Genomic DNA, 18,382 nt, shown 5'->3' with positions numbered 1-18,382 from the left:
CGTCTGTTTGCCCACGGGCCCCCTCCCCGGCGTCCATCCCCTCTCCAGCATCCATCATTTTGCCCGCATCCCAGCAACAGCCCCGAGGGACCACAGCACCTCCCGCCGCGCCAGATGTTCAGACACACATTCCTTTATCCAGGCAGATATTAATTTATCCGATTCCAACAACGAAATGTTCGTGCGATTCTGCTGCCCCCTGCAGAACGAAGGATGGTAGAATCAGAGAGGAAATTCTTGCTCCTAACACGGATTTTTTTTGTTTTCTTCCCAGATTCACAGCATCTACAGGACTCCAGTATTCCCCACCTGGAAAATAGAGTGTCCTTCTAAACAAGTGGTCCCTCAAACACTACTCCCGGGGTGGCAATCTTCTTTAGACACCTTTTCTTTTAGAAAGAGAATCGATTGTAAATGCTTGTAAGACATCTATGTGCATGTACATATTCCTTTTCAGCAGGAACAGGTGGTTATGTTGGCTCTTTGAATGAGCCTTTCTGGTGAGGTCTTGTTTGCAAATGAGGCAAGATTTGCATCTAAAGGCCAGTAATTTGTATTTAATATCAAACCTGAAAAGTGAGTAAAACTACAATAGAGTTGGATGTTACCTTGCGATGCTTCTCCACTGCCGTAATGCTGCACCATGACATAACCTTTGTCTTCCTCCTGAACTCTCACTTAGGCACGCAGAGAAGATTGGCAGGAGAGCTGGTAGAGGGTGCTTCACCACTCCCAGGAGCTCCTGCTGCTGACTGTGGTGCTCCCCAGCAGTACCACAATATATGTTTGAAAGCAGAAATCACAGGAAAACCTGGCAACAGCATCATAACAAGCACAGAAGGACATCCCATTGTAGGGAATGCCTAAGCAGTGGTGGTGGGCTGAGAGCTGTTGTGTCAGGAGTGAAACACAGCATGTTGCGGTGGAGGGGGGGGAAAGGAAAGATCAACACACCTGTGAGCTATGTTGTTACACTTTAAAAGAAAAATCAGTTTTGTGCTCTAGGCTTCTCTGAGATTCAAGGTCAGATCCTGATTTAAAACCTGAGAATCAGTGAAGACTTTATGCTTTGTAAGCTAGGAGTGTACACAACCTACCTATAGTTTTATTCTAAGACTAAAACTCTCTTTGCAGAAAATTTACAGAAGTGCTTGTGTATTTCTATATGCCCTGGTTCTTTTCTGGTGAAGAATGTAATGGATCAGTGTAAGAAAAAAGGTCAATCCATTGCAGTCACGTTTCTGACATGCTGTGCCCCATCTATTTTTAAGAATACTGCCTAGAAAAGTAAGTGCAGGAATGGTTTCCAGGTTGCATCCTCAGGAAATTCTAGAGTTTGATTAAAACAGTACAGATTCTAAATACTCGGCCGTATTATTTAAAATGTTGGCAGAATTCACTGGATGTACAGAGGACTCTAGGGTGCAAAAGGAACCCTGCAAAAATTTCATCAATTTAGAGCTTTTAAACCACCTTAAAGTTCCAGTGAAAGTTCTTTTGAAAATAATTTTTAAATGTGGCATTTTCAATTGGAGGAAAAGTAGAGATAAAAAAGTTGAGTATCAGGTTTTTGCTTTAAGGGATTTCATCTCTTCTTGCTGGTGCTTTACATGAGAATATGATATGCTTTTTCCTCCAGGACACATTTCCAAATACACTGTCAGAGCTACATTAGAATGTCTGTGCTTGTAAACAACTTGTAATTAAAAGCCCAAAGCTAGAGATGAGTCTCAAATCAAATATTGGCTACATTTTCCTTATATTTGTAGATTAGTTTTTTTCATCCAATAACCAGACCTTTCCAGTAATACACATAGCATGATGAGGTGTCCTGAAAGGGGATGCTATACATGCCTAAACACAAGTTAATTACAAGTGAAATTTACTGATTGCTATTTCCCTGTTTACAACAGCAGCAGAGGTCAGTAAACCCTCAGGATCAAACACAGAAAATGCATCATTTGGATGAAAGTGACTTGCAAATGTGGGTTTATGGCCAAAGCTTGTCCTTCTTTGCAGTCTGTGAGCTGCACAATACAGAACTGGAGTTTGCAGTATTTTCTCTCTTAGCAGTGATAAGGATTTAGGGTCTTCTCAGGTAGGTTGTGTACTCTTTTTTTGCATACACCTAGAAATGGGAAAGTTTCCAAGTAAAAAATAAACAGCAAACAACCTAACACCCAAATGAGAAACACAAAAATAAGCTCAAAACTACATGTGGTATGTCATGCCTCACTATTTCTAGGCTCTTTCTGACCACCTTTTCACTGCATTAAATAAGTGGGTTTGCAGGGTGTAGTCTTTTCCCGAGTGTCCTGCTACTTTAATTTCTTTTATCCTATAAACAATTGGAACAAATTAAATATGTGAAAACAATTTTTCTTTTTAGTTACTTTATGTACCTTGTATTTAACACATCCCAAGTCGTTTTTTTTTGTCTTTAATATACACCTAAGTGAATGTTTCCAGTTCTTTTGTCTTTTGGACTTTCTCCGCAAATGAAAAAAATCTGTATTAATGGGGCTTACTCCATATGAACTAAGAACCAGCTCCAATTACTCTGATATACTCAGATCACCTTATCTTCACCTGCACTGCAATTCTCTCCCCATCATTTAGGACAAGGATCTAAGTTAAGCCCATGTTTAAGTTGTCTGACTATCTACATGGGTTCTTCCACTGAAATGAATGGAACACTTCATAGTAGCAAAGAGAAACACATGCCTCCATTTTTGCAGCGTAATTAAACTGAGATTAGTTATCAAGTTATGCACCAAGGTATTATTTAGTTAAAGTCTTTGATGCCTGGTGCTATGCAAAAGTAAAATGGTCTGAGTTTGAAGTCTAAACTGTCAAAAAAAAAAAGATATAACAACATCTCAAAAGAATACGAAGCTATGTGAAAGGATCACACCTATGTTGAGGATGAAAACTCAAGACGCTGTAAAGCAGCTTATTTGTCTAAAAGAGGGAGATAGATTACATGAGAAAAACATCTTTGTTTTCTCAGTTCTGAGTTCTTGCTTTTCCAAAATGTACGTCCACTTGTCTTTTCTATTATTCGTCTTACTGAGATTTCCAGTTTGGTGTTTTGGTTTTTTACTTTTTTTCTAGATAGTGGTTTAATCTAGATATTCAACAGCTGTGTCTGCCTACTTTGATTCATTTCTAACAGCCCCCAGCAAAACCAGATGTGGCTGCTTTCCTGATGATGGGTACAGGCTGTCTGTCCTGGAATAACAGCCCATTTTTAAGTTGGGAACTATGCCACATTAAGGTCATTATACACAACATGCTCCCTTGCTTATTTTCTGCTTTGGCTTGGTTGTTGTTTTTTTTCTTGAAAAGGTTTCTACTCATTTTAAACTGCTACAGGACTTTCCTTGTGTGAGGATTCTTCCTAGCACAAAAATCAACATTTCATCAACCACCGGTGTCCTACATTGACGAATTCTCACCCTGTAGGAAGGGAATCAGAGGAAGTGCTATGAATTACAGGAGCTAGCTCTCTCTGCAATGTAGAAACATTTTCTTTCCCCTCAGGAAAGGAAGTAAGCACTCTGGCTGTACAGCACAACTCCACACATCCTTCTATAGACACGCCTGTTCAGCTGAGGAACAGCCACATCCATGTCTGCACACAGAAGGGGTTCAGCATAAGCTTGGTCTTCCCAGTCACTCTGAAAAGCTGAAGCTTGGTGAGCTGCCAGTGACAGCCCTATGCTGGTACAGTGCTCAGGTAATACAAGACAAACTCACCTCCAGTCCCACTCCCTCATGGGCAAGAGCAGCTTTCAGATCAGTGCCAGCCCATTGCAGACAAGGAGCTGACCTAGACACCAAGGTGACAGTCACAGCTGTTCCTCCCCTGACACTGATCACAGCACTGTGGCTATCAGTGGCAGCATGGAAGGGCACTGTTCTGCACCATGCAGTCCCTAACAGGATGTGCTGCATCACTAACCAGGTGAGATGCCTTTTTGCCTTTCATTCCTGCCACCACTCAGAGCACATCTAGCTGTTCTGAGGTTTCCTAGGCTCATTTCCAATTTTAAAGTACTCATTTATCCTTGTGCTAGTACTGATTTTAGCTTAAATAGCTCTTTTCTCTTTCCCAATGGGACTGCAAGGAAATTCAGCAGAGCTGTGAAGCCTCCATGCTGCCAAAAAAGGTCTGGTTTAGGCAATGAACACCCGCACAGGTACATCCAAAATGATTTTCACTCTTTATAGAAACTTACATATGTAAATATTAAAGGAACACATGGATAGCTCCAGGGATGATTTCCAACATGAAACAGGGAGGTATTTCTCTGCAGGATCTATCCTGACAGCCACAACCTGTGCAGCTTTTAGACAGAGCATCTCTTCACAACCTGCTGAGGACCACAGTAGGCTTCCCATTCTCCAGCAGAGACTCACAAAGCACACTCCCACCCTGCAGTCTCTTGTCTCAACCCTAATATTGCCACTCAAGCCTGTGGATCTCTGCAGCTGCTTTTGTCTGTGTGGCTGCTGGCTGCTAAGCTGATACACATTTGTCCTTCCTTAATGACCATGCAGCCACACTTCAAGGTTCCTGAATCAAAGCAGGAAAATATTTCTGAGAGAAACTGGGGTATGACAGATCTCCACACCACACTTGCAGTGAAATCTTCCCAGCTAATTCCAAATGTTTTATAAACAATTTTAAAGATGAAATGTATTTAAATAGTCATGACATACATACTGCAAAATATAGATGCTGCTAAGTCTTTCTGTATTACAGATGGGAAGATAACTGGTATTTTTAAATACTTTTCATTTCAATATTTACAACTTTAAATTGAAATAATTACCTGCTGTTCCTCCAGCATTAATTTTTCAAACACCAGTAAAATATTAAAGATCTTTTAAAGGGTTAATTTTCCCCTTTTGTGTTAACACACAATGGAAATAAACATCTTATTACAAAAGTATGAAAAACAGAAAAGAAAAAAAAGTTTATTTCCAGAAATACAAAACACCTATTCTCTCATTTCTCCATCTTCTTCCTCTTCTTCCACACCTCTGATGTACAAAACGTTATTGCACCTGTAAATAGAACCAAGAGTTCCCTTAGATATAAACATTATCATTTTCCCCACATAAAACATGCTTTAAACATTTTTCTGTTTGAACGTAGACTGGCAACAGCCAAATGCTACAGAACAAAATGCTGCTGTTGACCTTGTACACCTTTTCCACACAGTACATTAAATTGTGCAACTTCATAAATGTAATAGCTGTTTGACAGTGCTGTACAAAACTTTTTACTTTAGGGTGAACAGTTACAGTCAAATTTAACTTTTAACTTCCAAGCATGCAAAATGTTTCCAGTTGCAATGCACTAGCTTACAATGCCAAAGGACACCCAGATATACAATAATGTGAAAAACAAAAGTATTTGGTCACCACAAAGGGGATAATAAATGCTTCTTTAAATATACTCAGAAATTCTTCTTTCCTCCTCTCAGAAGGGACTTTGATACAAAGGACACATTAACAGCCTTCCTGTAAGAGCTACATTTGGCATCTTAATTAGACAAGAAACACCATCAATCAGTATAAGCTTTAATGCAAGTGGTGAGGCGATTTAGAGCGTTTTAGGCGATTTACCACAATCTATACCCCAATTACCTTATCAAAACTTCACCCAGGTGTCCAGACAACGCACCATCTATGTACTCCTCTGTGTTTGCAAGCTTGAAAGGAAAATGAGACAAAAAAAAAAAAATCTGAATGACAGCAGTAAGAGCGGCTCTGCAAAGCACATCAGGGTTGTGCCCCCGCCCAGGGCTCGGCTGCAGGCCGAGCGGGACCCCGCATCCCAGCGGGACCCCGCATCCCAGCGGGACCCCGCATCCCAGCGGGACCCCGCATCCCAGCGGGACCCCGCAGCCCAGCGGGACAGCCAGGCTCGGCTGCGGGCAAGGTCCTGCCCAGGCACCACCGTGTCACTGCGACCCCCGTCACGGGCAGAGCCCTCCCGCCACACCAGCTGCTCACATCCAACCCAGCCCGGCCCCGGCGTGGCCAGGGCCGGGGCAGCCACAGTCTGTCCATGCATCCCCAGCGCCCGGCCCGGCCCGGCGCTCACCTGCATGTTCATGTAGCCGTCCACGGAGACGAGGTAGCCCTTGTACTCCATGCCCCACTTCAGCTTCACCATCACCGGCTTCCCCGTCAGCCCGTTCAGGAACGGCTTGGGGTTGAGGGGCAGGCTCTGCCGGGGGAAGCACACGGTCAGCGCCGCCCGCCTCCCGCTCCGCCCCGCCCGGCCCGCCGCCGGTAACGGAGCGCCTCCCGCCCCTCCCGGCTCCCGCCCCTCGCGGCTCCCGGCCTTCCCGGCTCCCGCCCCCCGGCTTTCCCGGCTGCCGCTCACCATGGCGGGAGAAGCGCAGGCCCGCGCGGGAACCCCTCGTGCGCGCCGCGGGACAACGGGAGGCGCCGCGCTCCGCTCCGCTTCCCGTTCCGGGGGCGCCGCTCTCCCACCTCCGACCTCTCACCCGCGCCGCGCTCCCATTGGCTGCCGGCCCGGAGCGCCGAGCCTCAAGCGCGGCTGCCCATTGGCTCGCCGCTGCCGCGGGCCTCTTTCATTGGCCGGCCAGTTTCCCCCCACCCCAGTCCCGACCAATCGCTGTTGCCGCGGGGCGCGCCGTGGTCGCGCGGCCGTGGGCGGTGCGCGGGTGCGAGCCTGTGCCCGGTGCGCGTGCCCGGTGCGCGTCCCCGCGCGCTGTGCCCGCGCCCGCGGCCCCGCGCCCCGCCCGGGCCGGTCCCCGCGGGGCGGCAGCGCCGGGGCAGCGCGGCGGCCGGGGCACCGGCGGGAGGGCTGGCACAGCCTCTCCTGGCGCTGCCGGCCAGCCCTGCGGGCGGCCAAAGCCCCGCGCCGTCCGTCCGTCTGTCCGTCCGTCCGTCCGTCTGTCCGTCCGTCCGCGAAAAGAAGCCCGCGGGCTAGCGCCTTTTCGGGTTGCACACGCAAGGATGGAAAATCTCACAGTTTATAGGACACGTTAAGTGCGAATTCCCTGTCCGTGTCTCTTGACTCCCAGGCAAAGATGTCCCTGGGCGCAGAGCGAGCCGTGAAACATCAGTGCTAATTCATGTCCTAGCCTTTGACAGGCAAATGCCTTGAACCAGCGCCTGTGCCCTTTACCAGCTTGTCACATCCTCGCTAGTGTCTTCTACTGCTCTATGCATGAATTCGTCACGTGCCACAACCTGTATTTCTGTTCCTGCATGCAGCACATTCCCGTGATCTCCAGCGGATTGGGTGCTGGATGTGGAAAACACATTCAGGAAACTTAACCTTTCGGTACCAGAGGATCACGGGGGTTGTGCACTCCAGCTTCCAAAAGTGACTCCGGTGCCCTGGTATCGAAGGCAAAACCATTCTTGCCTCCTCAAATCTGCCCGTTGAAAGCTGTTGGTGCAGCAAGCCATCTTCTCCAGGTCCAGACTGTCCTTGCACACCGTGGGTGGGTGTGAGGGACACAGGTGGAATTGTAATTCCTGTTCACCAGCACACATCACAGGTGCAGTTACAGAACCACAGAGTTGTTCGGGTTGGAAGGCACCTCTGAAAGTCATCCAGTCAACCCTCCTGCCAAGGCAGGGTCACCTGCAGCAGGTGACACAGGAACGTGTCCGGGTGGGTTTGGAATGTCTCCAGAGAGGGACACTCCACCACCTCCCTGGGCAGCCTGTTCCAGTGCTCTGTCACTTCCAACATGAAGAAATCCTTCCTCACGCTGAGGTGGAACTTCTTGTGAAGATATCTAGGCACACATTCCCATGACCATTAGAAATAAGTGTGGTTTTCTTTTAGGGTGTAGTGGATGGACAACAGAAGCAACAGCAAAATAATGCTAATTATCTTTCTGGCAGCAGGACTCACTATAGGCCAGCCGAAAGAGTAACTAACTTATAAGATTTTTTTGTAAGGAAGTCTTGTTTAGACTATGAAGGAAAAATATTAACACAATGGGAAATTATATATATATATAATTTTCCATGCCATTTGCAGGACAGAACAGCTGATTTCACGTGATACTGTGTATAATGTGGCAGAATGCAATGACCTTAGAGTGTCTTGAATAAAATCATACTGGAAGAGCAATTTTTGCACTGTTCTGACAAGGATAAACATGTATGTCTGTGAATGGCAATATAACAGGTTTGGTATGTTATCTGTAAATAACACTAGTTAATTTTACATATGAAACCAATTTTGACCACAGTATCTCCTACTCATATTGGGAAAACTTTTTGTGTACCAAAAAATAAGAGCATTTATATTTCTCTTTTAATACCCTCTGTTCTTCAGGTGAGTAAATATTCCAGCCCTGCTGTTACAATAAACAAGCATTTCTCAGGGTTGTGGATCTCAGTCAGAGAGCGAGGGTGCTTGACTTCTACTTTCACAATTGGTCCATGAATTCACATGTCAGTAATCTCATCAGCTGGAGACTGGGCCTGCAGCAGTTTTGTGTGCTGGTAGGGTAGGAAGGAGAAAGCACAGAATGCATGACTACATCTGATGTAGTTAACTGAGTAAGTCAGATAATCAGGAAATTAAATAGCTGATGTTTTTCTTTGCCCTTATGAGGAATTTGCTGTTTACCTTGTTGACTGAATCATTCTGACTCAGACACAGTCTTCCTATGGTGATCTTCAGCACAGGGGTGAACTTCACCTTTTGTCTTCTTCGTATTTCCCATGTAACAGGGGAAGTAATAATTTGCATTCTTTTCTGCCTTTGGGTATTTAGGGTATTTAGGCTGTTGCTAACAGGAAATGAACAGGAAAGAGTTGTTGTAACAGATTAATCCAAACCTTAGCTCCTGGGTCGATAGATAGGATTTTCTCTTACAGCTCGGGGGTGGGAATTTAACACAAATGCCTGTGCTCTGTTCCTAAGGAAACACATCAAGCAGCTGGGCATTCAAGGGCAGCAGCATTTCTGGTGGAGGGGCTGGTTGGATGGCATTGTCTGTGTAGGTGCAGTTGCTCACTGATGTCACTAATGCACTGTGTTGCCATAAAATCAGGCTGAGAGGGCCCCTGTACCATCACACTGCTGAGAGAAACAGAGAACTCCCTGCCATAACCTGTTTCTGCCTGCCATAAACACATTATTAAGGAAACTTTCAGAGCTGCCCCATGTTCCAGCTTCCAGGCTGTGCATTTAGTGACCATCCCGTGCCTTTTCCTAGTGATATGCCAGTGTCAGTGGGGGTTTCCTCCACTGCATTCTTATTCCACATCAGGCAAACTACTTCTGATACCACTCAGTCGTGTCCACCAGAGCAGTGAGAGCTGCAGCTTTGCCATCACCAAGTCTTGGGCACCAGCTGCAGTCAAAGAACTTAAAGCAGCCATGAAAGCACAGCCCTGAACTGCAAGTGGGCAGAGCTGAGTTTAAAAAATGGAAGCTCCATCAGAAGACAGCACCTTCAAAGGAGAGGTTTACATCAAAAAGGATCGGGTGTAGCAGCATGGAATTAGCCCTGCTATGTGGCAGATGAATTTCTGCTTCTGTTGGGTTCATAACTGACAAAGCCATGTAAGAACCTCACCATACAACCTGTCCCAGGTAAAAACATACCACCCTCCTTCCCCACCTTTGCTAGAGTCCCAGGCCAAGTCTGGTCCTTGAAACTGTTAGGTGATGTGATACCTCAGTCTAAGGCTGGTTAAGCAGGCTTAAGTGGCTGATTCCCGACAAGCTCTCTGTCCTCACTTCTTGGGGATGCAGTGGTTATGACTCTTGTGCACCCAGGAGGATTTTGAAGCTCTGTGCACCCTTGAGGAGTTTTCCTGTTGCAGCAATGCTGTTAAAATGTGAAGAGGACCTATGACTCAGGCCAAGTAATGGTATGAAGGACATCTATTTTTCCTTCGGGAATAGGCATAATGGAAGACTTCATTAGATATCATACTAGATCATATTAGATCTTGCCCACAATTAGTCTGTAGAGAGTATCTTGTCTAAAAATATTTTTCAATAAGTAACACAAGATTTTCTCTGTGTGCAGGAAATCTGTATCATTTGTCAGCTCTTGGTGACTTGGGAACTGCTGTGGCAGTATTGTGTGGACTGTTGGCAGGACTGTACCTCATGTGAGTTATAGTCCTGACTTTACGGGGCTTTGCCAGAGAAGACCAGTTTTGCTTCAAGCAGTATTTTTTAGAGATGTCTACCAGTGAAACCCCTTTCCTCTCTGCTGATTGACATTTTAATTACAGAATCTTTGATCATGTATCCATGTGAGGTCATAACCATTCACCACAGACCTTCACTACTGATGGTGACTGGGAGCTGGGAGGTAGTGACTCAGACTTCAGAAGAACAGAGGGCTGTAATCTCTCTCTGAGATGCTCATCAAGCAAAGCAAAGGCATGCAGTGCTACAAGGGTGGATATACAGGATCCAGGTCCTAGGAGGAACAAAACTGCTTAGCCTGTTTCAGCTTCATCCAACCAACATGCTTTTTTCCACATGCTGGCAGACTTTCATCTCGGTGTAAGACTGTACCAGAACAGAGAATCAGTCTTGCTGAACAGCACTTGGAAACAGCCAAAGGGAAGGACACAGGGGAACCACTAAAACCAGGGGATTTTCCAATGGCCCTGCATGCTTGGCAGTGGCCAGCAGCAGTAATGTGAGCAAGCACAAACAAAATGCAAAAGTCTTTTGGGATGGACTTGCCCAGTAAGCAGGAGATCATGCTGTGAATGACTGCCAGGGCAGGAGGCAGAGGTGAGCCTGGGAAGATAGAAATGAGGGGTTTCTTCTTGGGTAGAGGATTTGTGTGCAGTTTCAGGTCAGTACAATGTCTGGTTTTTCTGCAATGATATCAGTATAAAATGAGACTGAGGGTGGAGGTCGGGGGCAAGTATGTGCTAACAAAAGCCCAGATCTTTTGTCCACACCATCAAAGATCTGCCAGAGTGGCTCTTCTGTGAACCTGTCACAAGGCCAGGCTGTGCCAACAAGAAGGGGCATGGTATGGGTATTGTACAGAAATTATGAGCACATTAAAGCCTCCTTTTATCCATATTGAAAACCTTTATTTTTCTGTGCAAATAGAGTTCATGCAAATTATGCAGCTACACTAAAGAGAGGCCCTTTAAGAATGTGTCTCTGAAAACACAGTCTCCTTTGCCAAGAAATAATGGGACTTCCTTAATTATCAGCTGTTATCTTCTGGGTTTAGCAAACTTTTGTTGCTTCATGTGCAGTTGCTTCTTTTATGCTTTGACATTAATGAATTGGAATTGAAATTATGTACTGAGGAAAACAAAGTGATCTGTACAAACAATAAAATGGTGTGCTTGTGTGTGTCATAAAGAACGAAATCAAGTATTGTGCAGAAGGAGTTTGGAAACCGTGCTTTCACACAAACATCTTAATAGATATTAATAACTGGCTCCAAATCACAGAAGTTGTTTAGGGTTTCTGTTTTGAGAAATCTGTCTGATCAGAGCTCAGAAAGTCTGGCTGGTGTTGGAGGCTCTCTGTGTGAGGTGGCAAGCTCTGCCATAACAGAGCACCTCATCTGCTGCCATTTTTAACAGCAAATCGTGTGGGGAGGGAGGAGGGAAAGGAGTTATTAGGCAACAGGCACGTAGGTCAACAGAGTCCTGCTGGTCGAGAGAGACTAGGTATTGTACAGATTCCCTCACCACTTCAGAGAGAGAAGGAAACTAGCTGGATAGGAGAAAGTCAGAGGCATAAATGATGCTGGGTTAAAAGGAGAAGCTGGATCTAGGATTCCTGAATTTCTTGGAAAACTCTGTCTGAGCCCAAGCAATATTCTGGAGAGATGAGGCAGAGAAATAGGAGCCCAGGTCCCAAAGAAACCAACCTGAGTCATCAAGGTTTACTGGCAGCTGCAGGGACAAATATGTCCGGACCTTCTTCCATTACACAGTGAGGCTTAAATGTGCTGTGGTTCTATTAATTTGGCCAGATACATCTTCTTCTGATAGCCAGAGGGAAGAGTGATTTGGGGTTGGAGCCTCTGCAAAGTCTACTAGGTTATTTGCACCCCTCCCAGGAAAGCCAGTGCTGGTCCTCAGGCAGCTCAGAGAGTCTCATTTCCAGGAAGGATCTGCAGGCAGAAGAAATCCCCAGCCTCCTGTGCTCTGGAAATGTGCCGCAGGTGACATCTGCAACTCATGTTTGACTTGAACCTGAGCCCAAGGCCCACATCTCATCTTGGAGGCAGCACTCACTGCCCTGCCTCTGACACCAGTGGCTTCCAGTGCCTTCTGCCTCTCTGCTGAGCTGCTGTTCCTTTGTTAGGGCCTCTCTGGGTGAGGGACTGCCAAGGGTCCACTGTAAAGGCAAATCTGTGTGTACAGCCTTTCCCATGGAGCAGAGTGGAGGAGAAGCTTCCATGCAGCCAGTTTGTGGTCAGCTGCCAGAACCCTGGAGTATCTCATTGCCTGTCTGAAGCAAGCAGGAGTCTGAGCTTGTGTAGGTGGACAGGCTTTTCTCAAACCCTGCGACCCCAGAGGCTGAGCCTGCCCAGGACAGGAAGGACTGTAGGCACCAGGAATTAACTGTGGGGATGGTCAGTTAATTAGGACCAAATGGCCAAGGCAGACAGCACAAAAGACTGCAGTATGCTCATAACTCAAAGTCCTATGGTTCAGCACACATCATCTGTTACAACTCCAGGAGAGAGAGCATGGCTATAGCTGTTTACACTGGTTATATGCCAACCCTCCCCAAATTACACTGCCCTGACTTTCATATTTCTTGGGGCAGTGCCCAGCTGTATGTACTGGGTGCAGTGTGGAATCACAGAAATGCCTTTTTTGAGAGTTGTCTAAGAGCTCAGTAAGTTGGAGTTTTGGCCAGTGAAGTTTCCACTGCATTATGTCAATGACAGCTCACAGAGACCAGCTCTATCTGGCTCCTTTTTAGTCAGGAGTCCACTGATGTGCTGGTGTTCCCTGGACACAACTCCTTCCTGTAAAGCTGCAAGTTGTCATTTAGTTTGGCATTTCTGCTTTTGTTTTGCTGAGTACCCTGTGAGATCAATTATACAACTGTTAGGTTTTTTTCCCAAAGTGCACAGAGGATGAGAGCTGGCTTCTCTTTGCCCAGCAGGTGATGTGCCCTGGGCTTCCCTGCTTGCACCAAGAGCCTGGAGAGATACTATGAACAGAGCAGTGTCTTCTCCGTGGCAATTTGCACTGCAGGTAATGAGGAGGCCCTGGTGGTGAAGCAATGTTTTTTTCTTGCAGTAGGACCCAGAAGTGGCCAGCAGGAGTGCAGTGACGAGCACACTGGCACTGGCAGGTGCTGACCAGGCCAGCAAAGGGAAGATCTGCCCTGATTGCACTGTTTACTGCAACGCAGGACAGAGACACTTAGCTAGTTTGGATAATAGAAACAATTGGAGAAAGCCTGCTTCTCTGCCAGCAGACATGTTGTGGTGTGTGAGCTGGCTCTCTCCAGCCGCTGCGTGCAAGCTGGGGTGATTTGGGGGATTAGGGCAGGTTCAAGGCTTAGACCATGGCTGCAGCTCACAAGCACAGCAAAAGGTGTACCCTTAACAAAGACTGTTTGCTGCAACACTCGTCTTTGCTCCAAAACTTTTTTTCCAGAAGAAACTTTTTTTTTTTTAAATAGAGGGAAAGGAACCTATGTTTTTCCCAAGCAACATTCTTGGAAATGACCTTCTGAAATTTTCTTGAAACGTATCAGCTTAGAGCAGATATTTCCTGCTTCCAGGAAAGCTTTTCTAGAGATCTGCCTCCTGTAAATGTTTATACAAACAATTAAAAACTGCCAGAGTTACAAGCAGCAGAGGAGCTTAGGATGGAAAACATTGAAACCTTAATAATACCACTGCCAACTGCACTTAATAAACAGATGCATTTGATATGGATTTTGTATAATAAACACTAGCTCTGACATTAAACTTTTGTACCCATTTTTTTTGCTGCACAGGAGGCAAAAATGTAGCATAGCCTTACACAATGTTGAGCATTTTCTTACAAATGATGCCGTTTTAAAACAATTCTTAAGGTTGTTTGATCAATTGTGGGTTGCAATGGACTGATATTGGTGTTCCTTTCCTATGACACTTCACATAAGGCAAGTGAGTACTTGTTTTGACAGGCTGTAAAAGATACGTAATTATAAGGGGGAAAGGGCTAGTTCAGTCCTGTGACACTTTATGGATTTACATACTTCTGTGCATTGGACATAAAACACATCAGCTCATCTCTGGTTTTGTGGGGTTTTACTTTAAATGCTCAGGAAGAAGCTCTTATCATGTTTTATCTCAGGAAAAGGAGATCTAGAGGATTAAATGATACAATTAAAGATTTATTTAAAAACAGGCACAAAGTCCAATGTTGAACAGTCTTGTTTAAGCTTGATTCACAATATTGCCGTGTTGAGGCACCAAGAATTTTAATGGAGCTATGACTTGACTTTAAGTGTTTGATAAGATAATTCTCAGTAGAGTGAAGTGGGTGGCAGCTCCCAGTGACACTGCTCCTGTCCCAGCATCTGCACACCAGCTCCCACTGGAAGACCCTGGCAGACACTTTCCCCATCCATAAGGTAAAGAGTGGCTGGAAACCTGAATGCCATGATACTTTGTCACTATTTAATAATTATCTGAATTTAGGCCTGTGGAGGGCCTTTCCCACAGGCTGTGTCAGCAAAGATCTTTATTATAAAGCTCTACTTTTTTTGTGGTGTTTGGACAACATTTACCAGACTTAAGAACCTGTGTTTTGTGAGGTACCTTTGAGGTTACTTGTGAATAAACCCCAGTCCTCTAATACAGTATTCATACAATATGTTTTCTATATGGGCCACATAAGGATTTCAGGGAGTTTATTCTGAAAATTTGCATGAAATTGGATTTTTTTCCATGAGTAGTCAACATCAGTAAGCTAAGTATAGATAGAAAATACTGCAGACCAGTGTTTCTGGTGCTGAGCAAATATATGAATATATAATTGCTTACAAATGAAAAAGATATATACATATCTTATATATAATATAATATAATATAATATAATATAATATAATATAATATAATATAATATAATATAATATAATATAATATAATATAATATAATATAATATAGTATATTAGTATTATATAATATATTATTGTTATATATAATATGAATTTATATTATTTCTCTTATATATTATATATTAGATAATATATAATATGAATATATAATTGTTTCTGGTGCTGAGCAAATATATGAATATATAATTGCTTATAAATGAACAAGACAACTTTTTTGATGTTGCCAAGTTGACTCCAACCTCAGATAATGGACTAAAAGGTGCAAGCTCAGCACATTGTTTGGAGCTGTAATGTCTTTAGCAAATGAGGGAAGTGGAATACCCTTTGCCTACATAACCTTTGCCTTCACTGGTTTTGCCTTATTCATGTTTGGAAGTACACATCATCCTCTAGTGTGTTTAAATAGCAGCAGGGTGGAAGTAATGACTGTGCTTTCAAGGGCAGAATGCTCCTGGGCTCCATGGGAACTGGATGCTAAATTATACCAAACAGTTATAGAGCACACACGACTGAGACCCGAGCTGCACATCTGAAATGTTGCTGTAATGAAAAGCGTCACTTAATTTTTTTTATTACAAAAGCAAACCTATTTTATATGTTTTTTAAAATATGTTTTGTGTTCCATATTTTGTGTGGTTAATTCTCATATGTGTGTGTATATATATATATATATATATATATATGTGACACCACAGAATGTGTGCAGATAGTGCCATGCATATTAATATGTATTTATGTGCTGGACATTATATGTACATACACTCTGTATTATTTACTAACAACCATTTTATTTCAGACATCAGAAAAATGTGGGATTTCACTGTGTCTGAGAGCACTCTTTACATTCACAATGGTGAACAGATTAACCATTTAGTTGCAGGTATCAAGGTTGTCACTCAAACTGGCAGCACCTCAGAACAGCTAAAGCTTATCAAAAATTGTCTGGATTGGAAATGACAGCCATACATGCATGAATGCGTCTGTATGGCTGGAAGATTGTTGAAGTGTGAAGTGAAGAAGTTCACTTTGGTTTATTTTTTATCATAATTACTGTATTTCATGGAGAAACACTGACTTGCCACATGATAAATACAAGGGGAAACAGAAAGAAACTTCATTCTCTTATCATCTTATTTCCCAAAGGTCACCACATTTGAACAAAGCGTATTTATTTCATTCCTTATGCATTTATGTAGCCATTTACTGTACTCTGTATAAGTGAAGCAGAATAATTTTTTGCGAGACTAATTAAAAGTTGCATGGTAGAAAATGTTTTTGTGATCACACCACCGTAACGAAATTGAGCTGTCTTTACTGACGTGTGCTCCATTTACTGCGTTTTTTAAAACATATTTCCCACACTTCCAGCAGATCATTATTTTTTGAAAGCAAAAACATAGTAAAGCCTTTCCTCGTAAGTAAATTAATATCCTTAATGAACATATTTAGAAAAATAAAGTGTCCATTTATCTCATCTTTTTTTATATATTGTATGGCTTTATTCTGCTCCCCAGCTCTATAGTGTCTTACAAAACTTCCATGTCAAATCAAGAGCAATGAAATGACCTCTAAGTCAAGAGGATTGATGTGTAAAGTTTATTTGTCTCCAGCCTGTGTTGCAGGTGGTGTTGCAGTCTCTTTCAGTCCCAGCATTAAGTACCAACCAGGCAATTTCACCATGTTCTACATTTTGGATCCCATGTGGAATAAGCCTTTAGTAAGTGGAAAAAGCTAGTAATTTAGTCACATGATTTTATCATATATTGTTAACAGAGTTGAGGATTGCACTGAGCAAGTCTGGAGGTTTTACCATGACAAGTGGACAAACTGAAGATTCAATTTTAAAAAAATACATATATATTTTTAAAATCCCCCAGGTCAGTTCAAACCACTGTTAAGTCTTCCCAAACACTGCCATAGGTGAGGAGGGGATGGAACCTAGATCTGTGGTTAATGCTTTTGGGGAGAAAATGGTCTACTGAAGAAAGGGGAGGATCCAATTTTAACTGGCACATCACTGAAAAGTACCCGTTTGGCTTCCTCACAGAATCTGGGAAATTTTCTTCTTGAGGTGTTATATGCCAGATTAAATTGGAAGCATTAACACTCTGTGTACACTCAAATTCAACTGCTGCATCTGAAGAAGGCAATGGATAAAGTGTTGAGTGTAGCAGAAGTTCATGTCACGCTCGAAAAGACTAAAATACATGACACCTTCTATGCACTTTATCCTTCTAGGCCTGGGGTCAGGGATCATCTTACCCCTACTACCAGTCCAGCAAGTGGCCTTCAGCAAGTTGTGAAACTCCTGTTTTCAGAGCAGGGGTGTTTTGGGTTATTCTGGCCCTTGAGGTTATGATGGCACCCAGAAGAGTCGTGCACGATGGAGTCTCTGTGCTGGGGGACAACCGACGGTCATAAAAGGGTGTCCTGCAGAGATATGGAGCCACAGGTAGGGGGAAGGAAGCATCGTTTAAAAGCTGGAGAATGAAGATAAGAAAGATAGCTCTTACTACTCTACCTGCCATTAAGTAAGTGAAAAAGCCATTGCCAGGTTATATGAGTTTTTGTTGCCAATCTGTGACTGCCTGAAGCAGAAGCCCGTACATACATTATTTTCCCTTCCCAGTGGCTGACCACATGAGCGAAGACGAAATGCCTCCCTTTCCAACTGTGTGCAAATGGCTCTGAGATATGGATAGATATGGGATTGTCAACTCCAATTAGTTGGAGAAATGACCTACTGTACTTCTCTTCTATAGGTATTACAAAAGCCGTTCCGCCCATGAATTAGACATCGGTGAGAAGCTGAATTTAAGCCCACTATTGTATGGGAATGTCCACTCCGCTTTGCCACACTAAAGACATTCAGGCAGGCAGAACACCCTCGGCTGACTCATTAGGGCATACATTAGAGGCGAGCTCGCCGCGCTCGCCATGAACCCACAGTGCTCTCTTGAATGGTAGCCCTTGGTGGACGCTTGCAGGGCAGGCCGGTTCCCACAGCACCCCGCTGATCCCCTGTGAACAGATTCGCAGCTCCCCGCTGGCTGCAGAAATGGATTGCTTGCCCCATCCTCACCCGCCACTGACAGCCCTCATAATAATAACCTGCCCGGGAGGCGAGGCACGGGGACGGGTTTCTGACAACTCATTAGCCCGAGACACGGTCGGTTCCTGCCAGGGACCGTCACCACCGCTGCACAGGGAGCAGGACAGGGCTGGGCAACACCGGCCGGGCCCTTCCGAGGCCATCCTCTCCCAAAAACATTACTTTCATCCTCAGA

General features: G+C 44.3%; 1 protein-coding gene and 1 long non-coding RNA gene across 2 annotated transcripts; both read right to left on the bottom strand.

Moving 5' to 3' along the window:
• Positions 1 to 4,956: 4,956 nt before the first annotated feature.
• Positions 4,957 to 6,556, bottom strand: SNRPF (small nuclear ribonucleoprotein polypeptide F). Its single transcript, XM_064419775.1, has 4 exons — positions 6,404 to 6,556; positions 6,119 to 6,244; positions 5,659 to 5,723; positions 4,957 to 5,073 (listed from the first exon to the last, which is right to left on the bottom strand). The coding sequence occupies exons 1-4, from the start codon at positions 6,404 to 6,406 to the stop codon at positions 5,007 to 5,009; spliced, it is 261 nt and encodes an 86-aa protein (XP_064275845.1). The 5' UTR covers positions 6,407 to 6,556; the 3' UTR covers positions 4,957 to 5,006.
• Positions 6,557 to 8,301: 1,745 nt separating this feature from the next.
• On the bottom strand, positions 8,302 to 9,021 carry LOC135300386 (uncharacterized). The gene is made up of 3 exons (XR_010362275.1): positions 8,891 to 9,021; positions 8,642 to 8,804; positions 8,302 to 8,511 (listed from the first exon to the last, which is right to left on the bottom strand). It is a non-coding gene; the product is annotated as an uncharacterized LOC135300386 (long non-coding RNA).
• Positions 9,022 to 18,382: the final 9,361 nt, after the last annotated feature.

This window comes from Passer domesticus, chromosome 5 (assembly GCF_036417665.1).
Source record: "Passer domesticus isolate bPasDom1 chromosome 5, bPasDom1.hap1, whole genome shotgun sequence".
NCBI lineage: Eukaryota > Metazoa > Chordata > Aves > Passeriformes > Passeridae > Passer > Passer domesticus.
The sequence above is the reverse complement of the archived record's forward strand: the minus strand, read 5'-3'. Positions and strand labels throughout refer to the sequence as shown.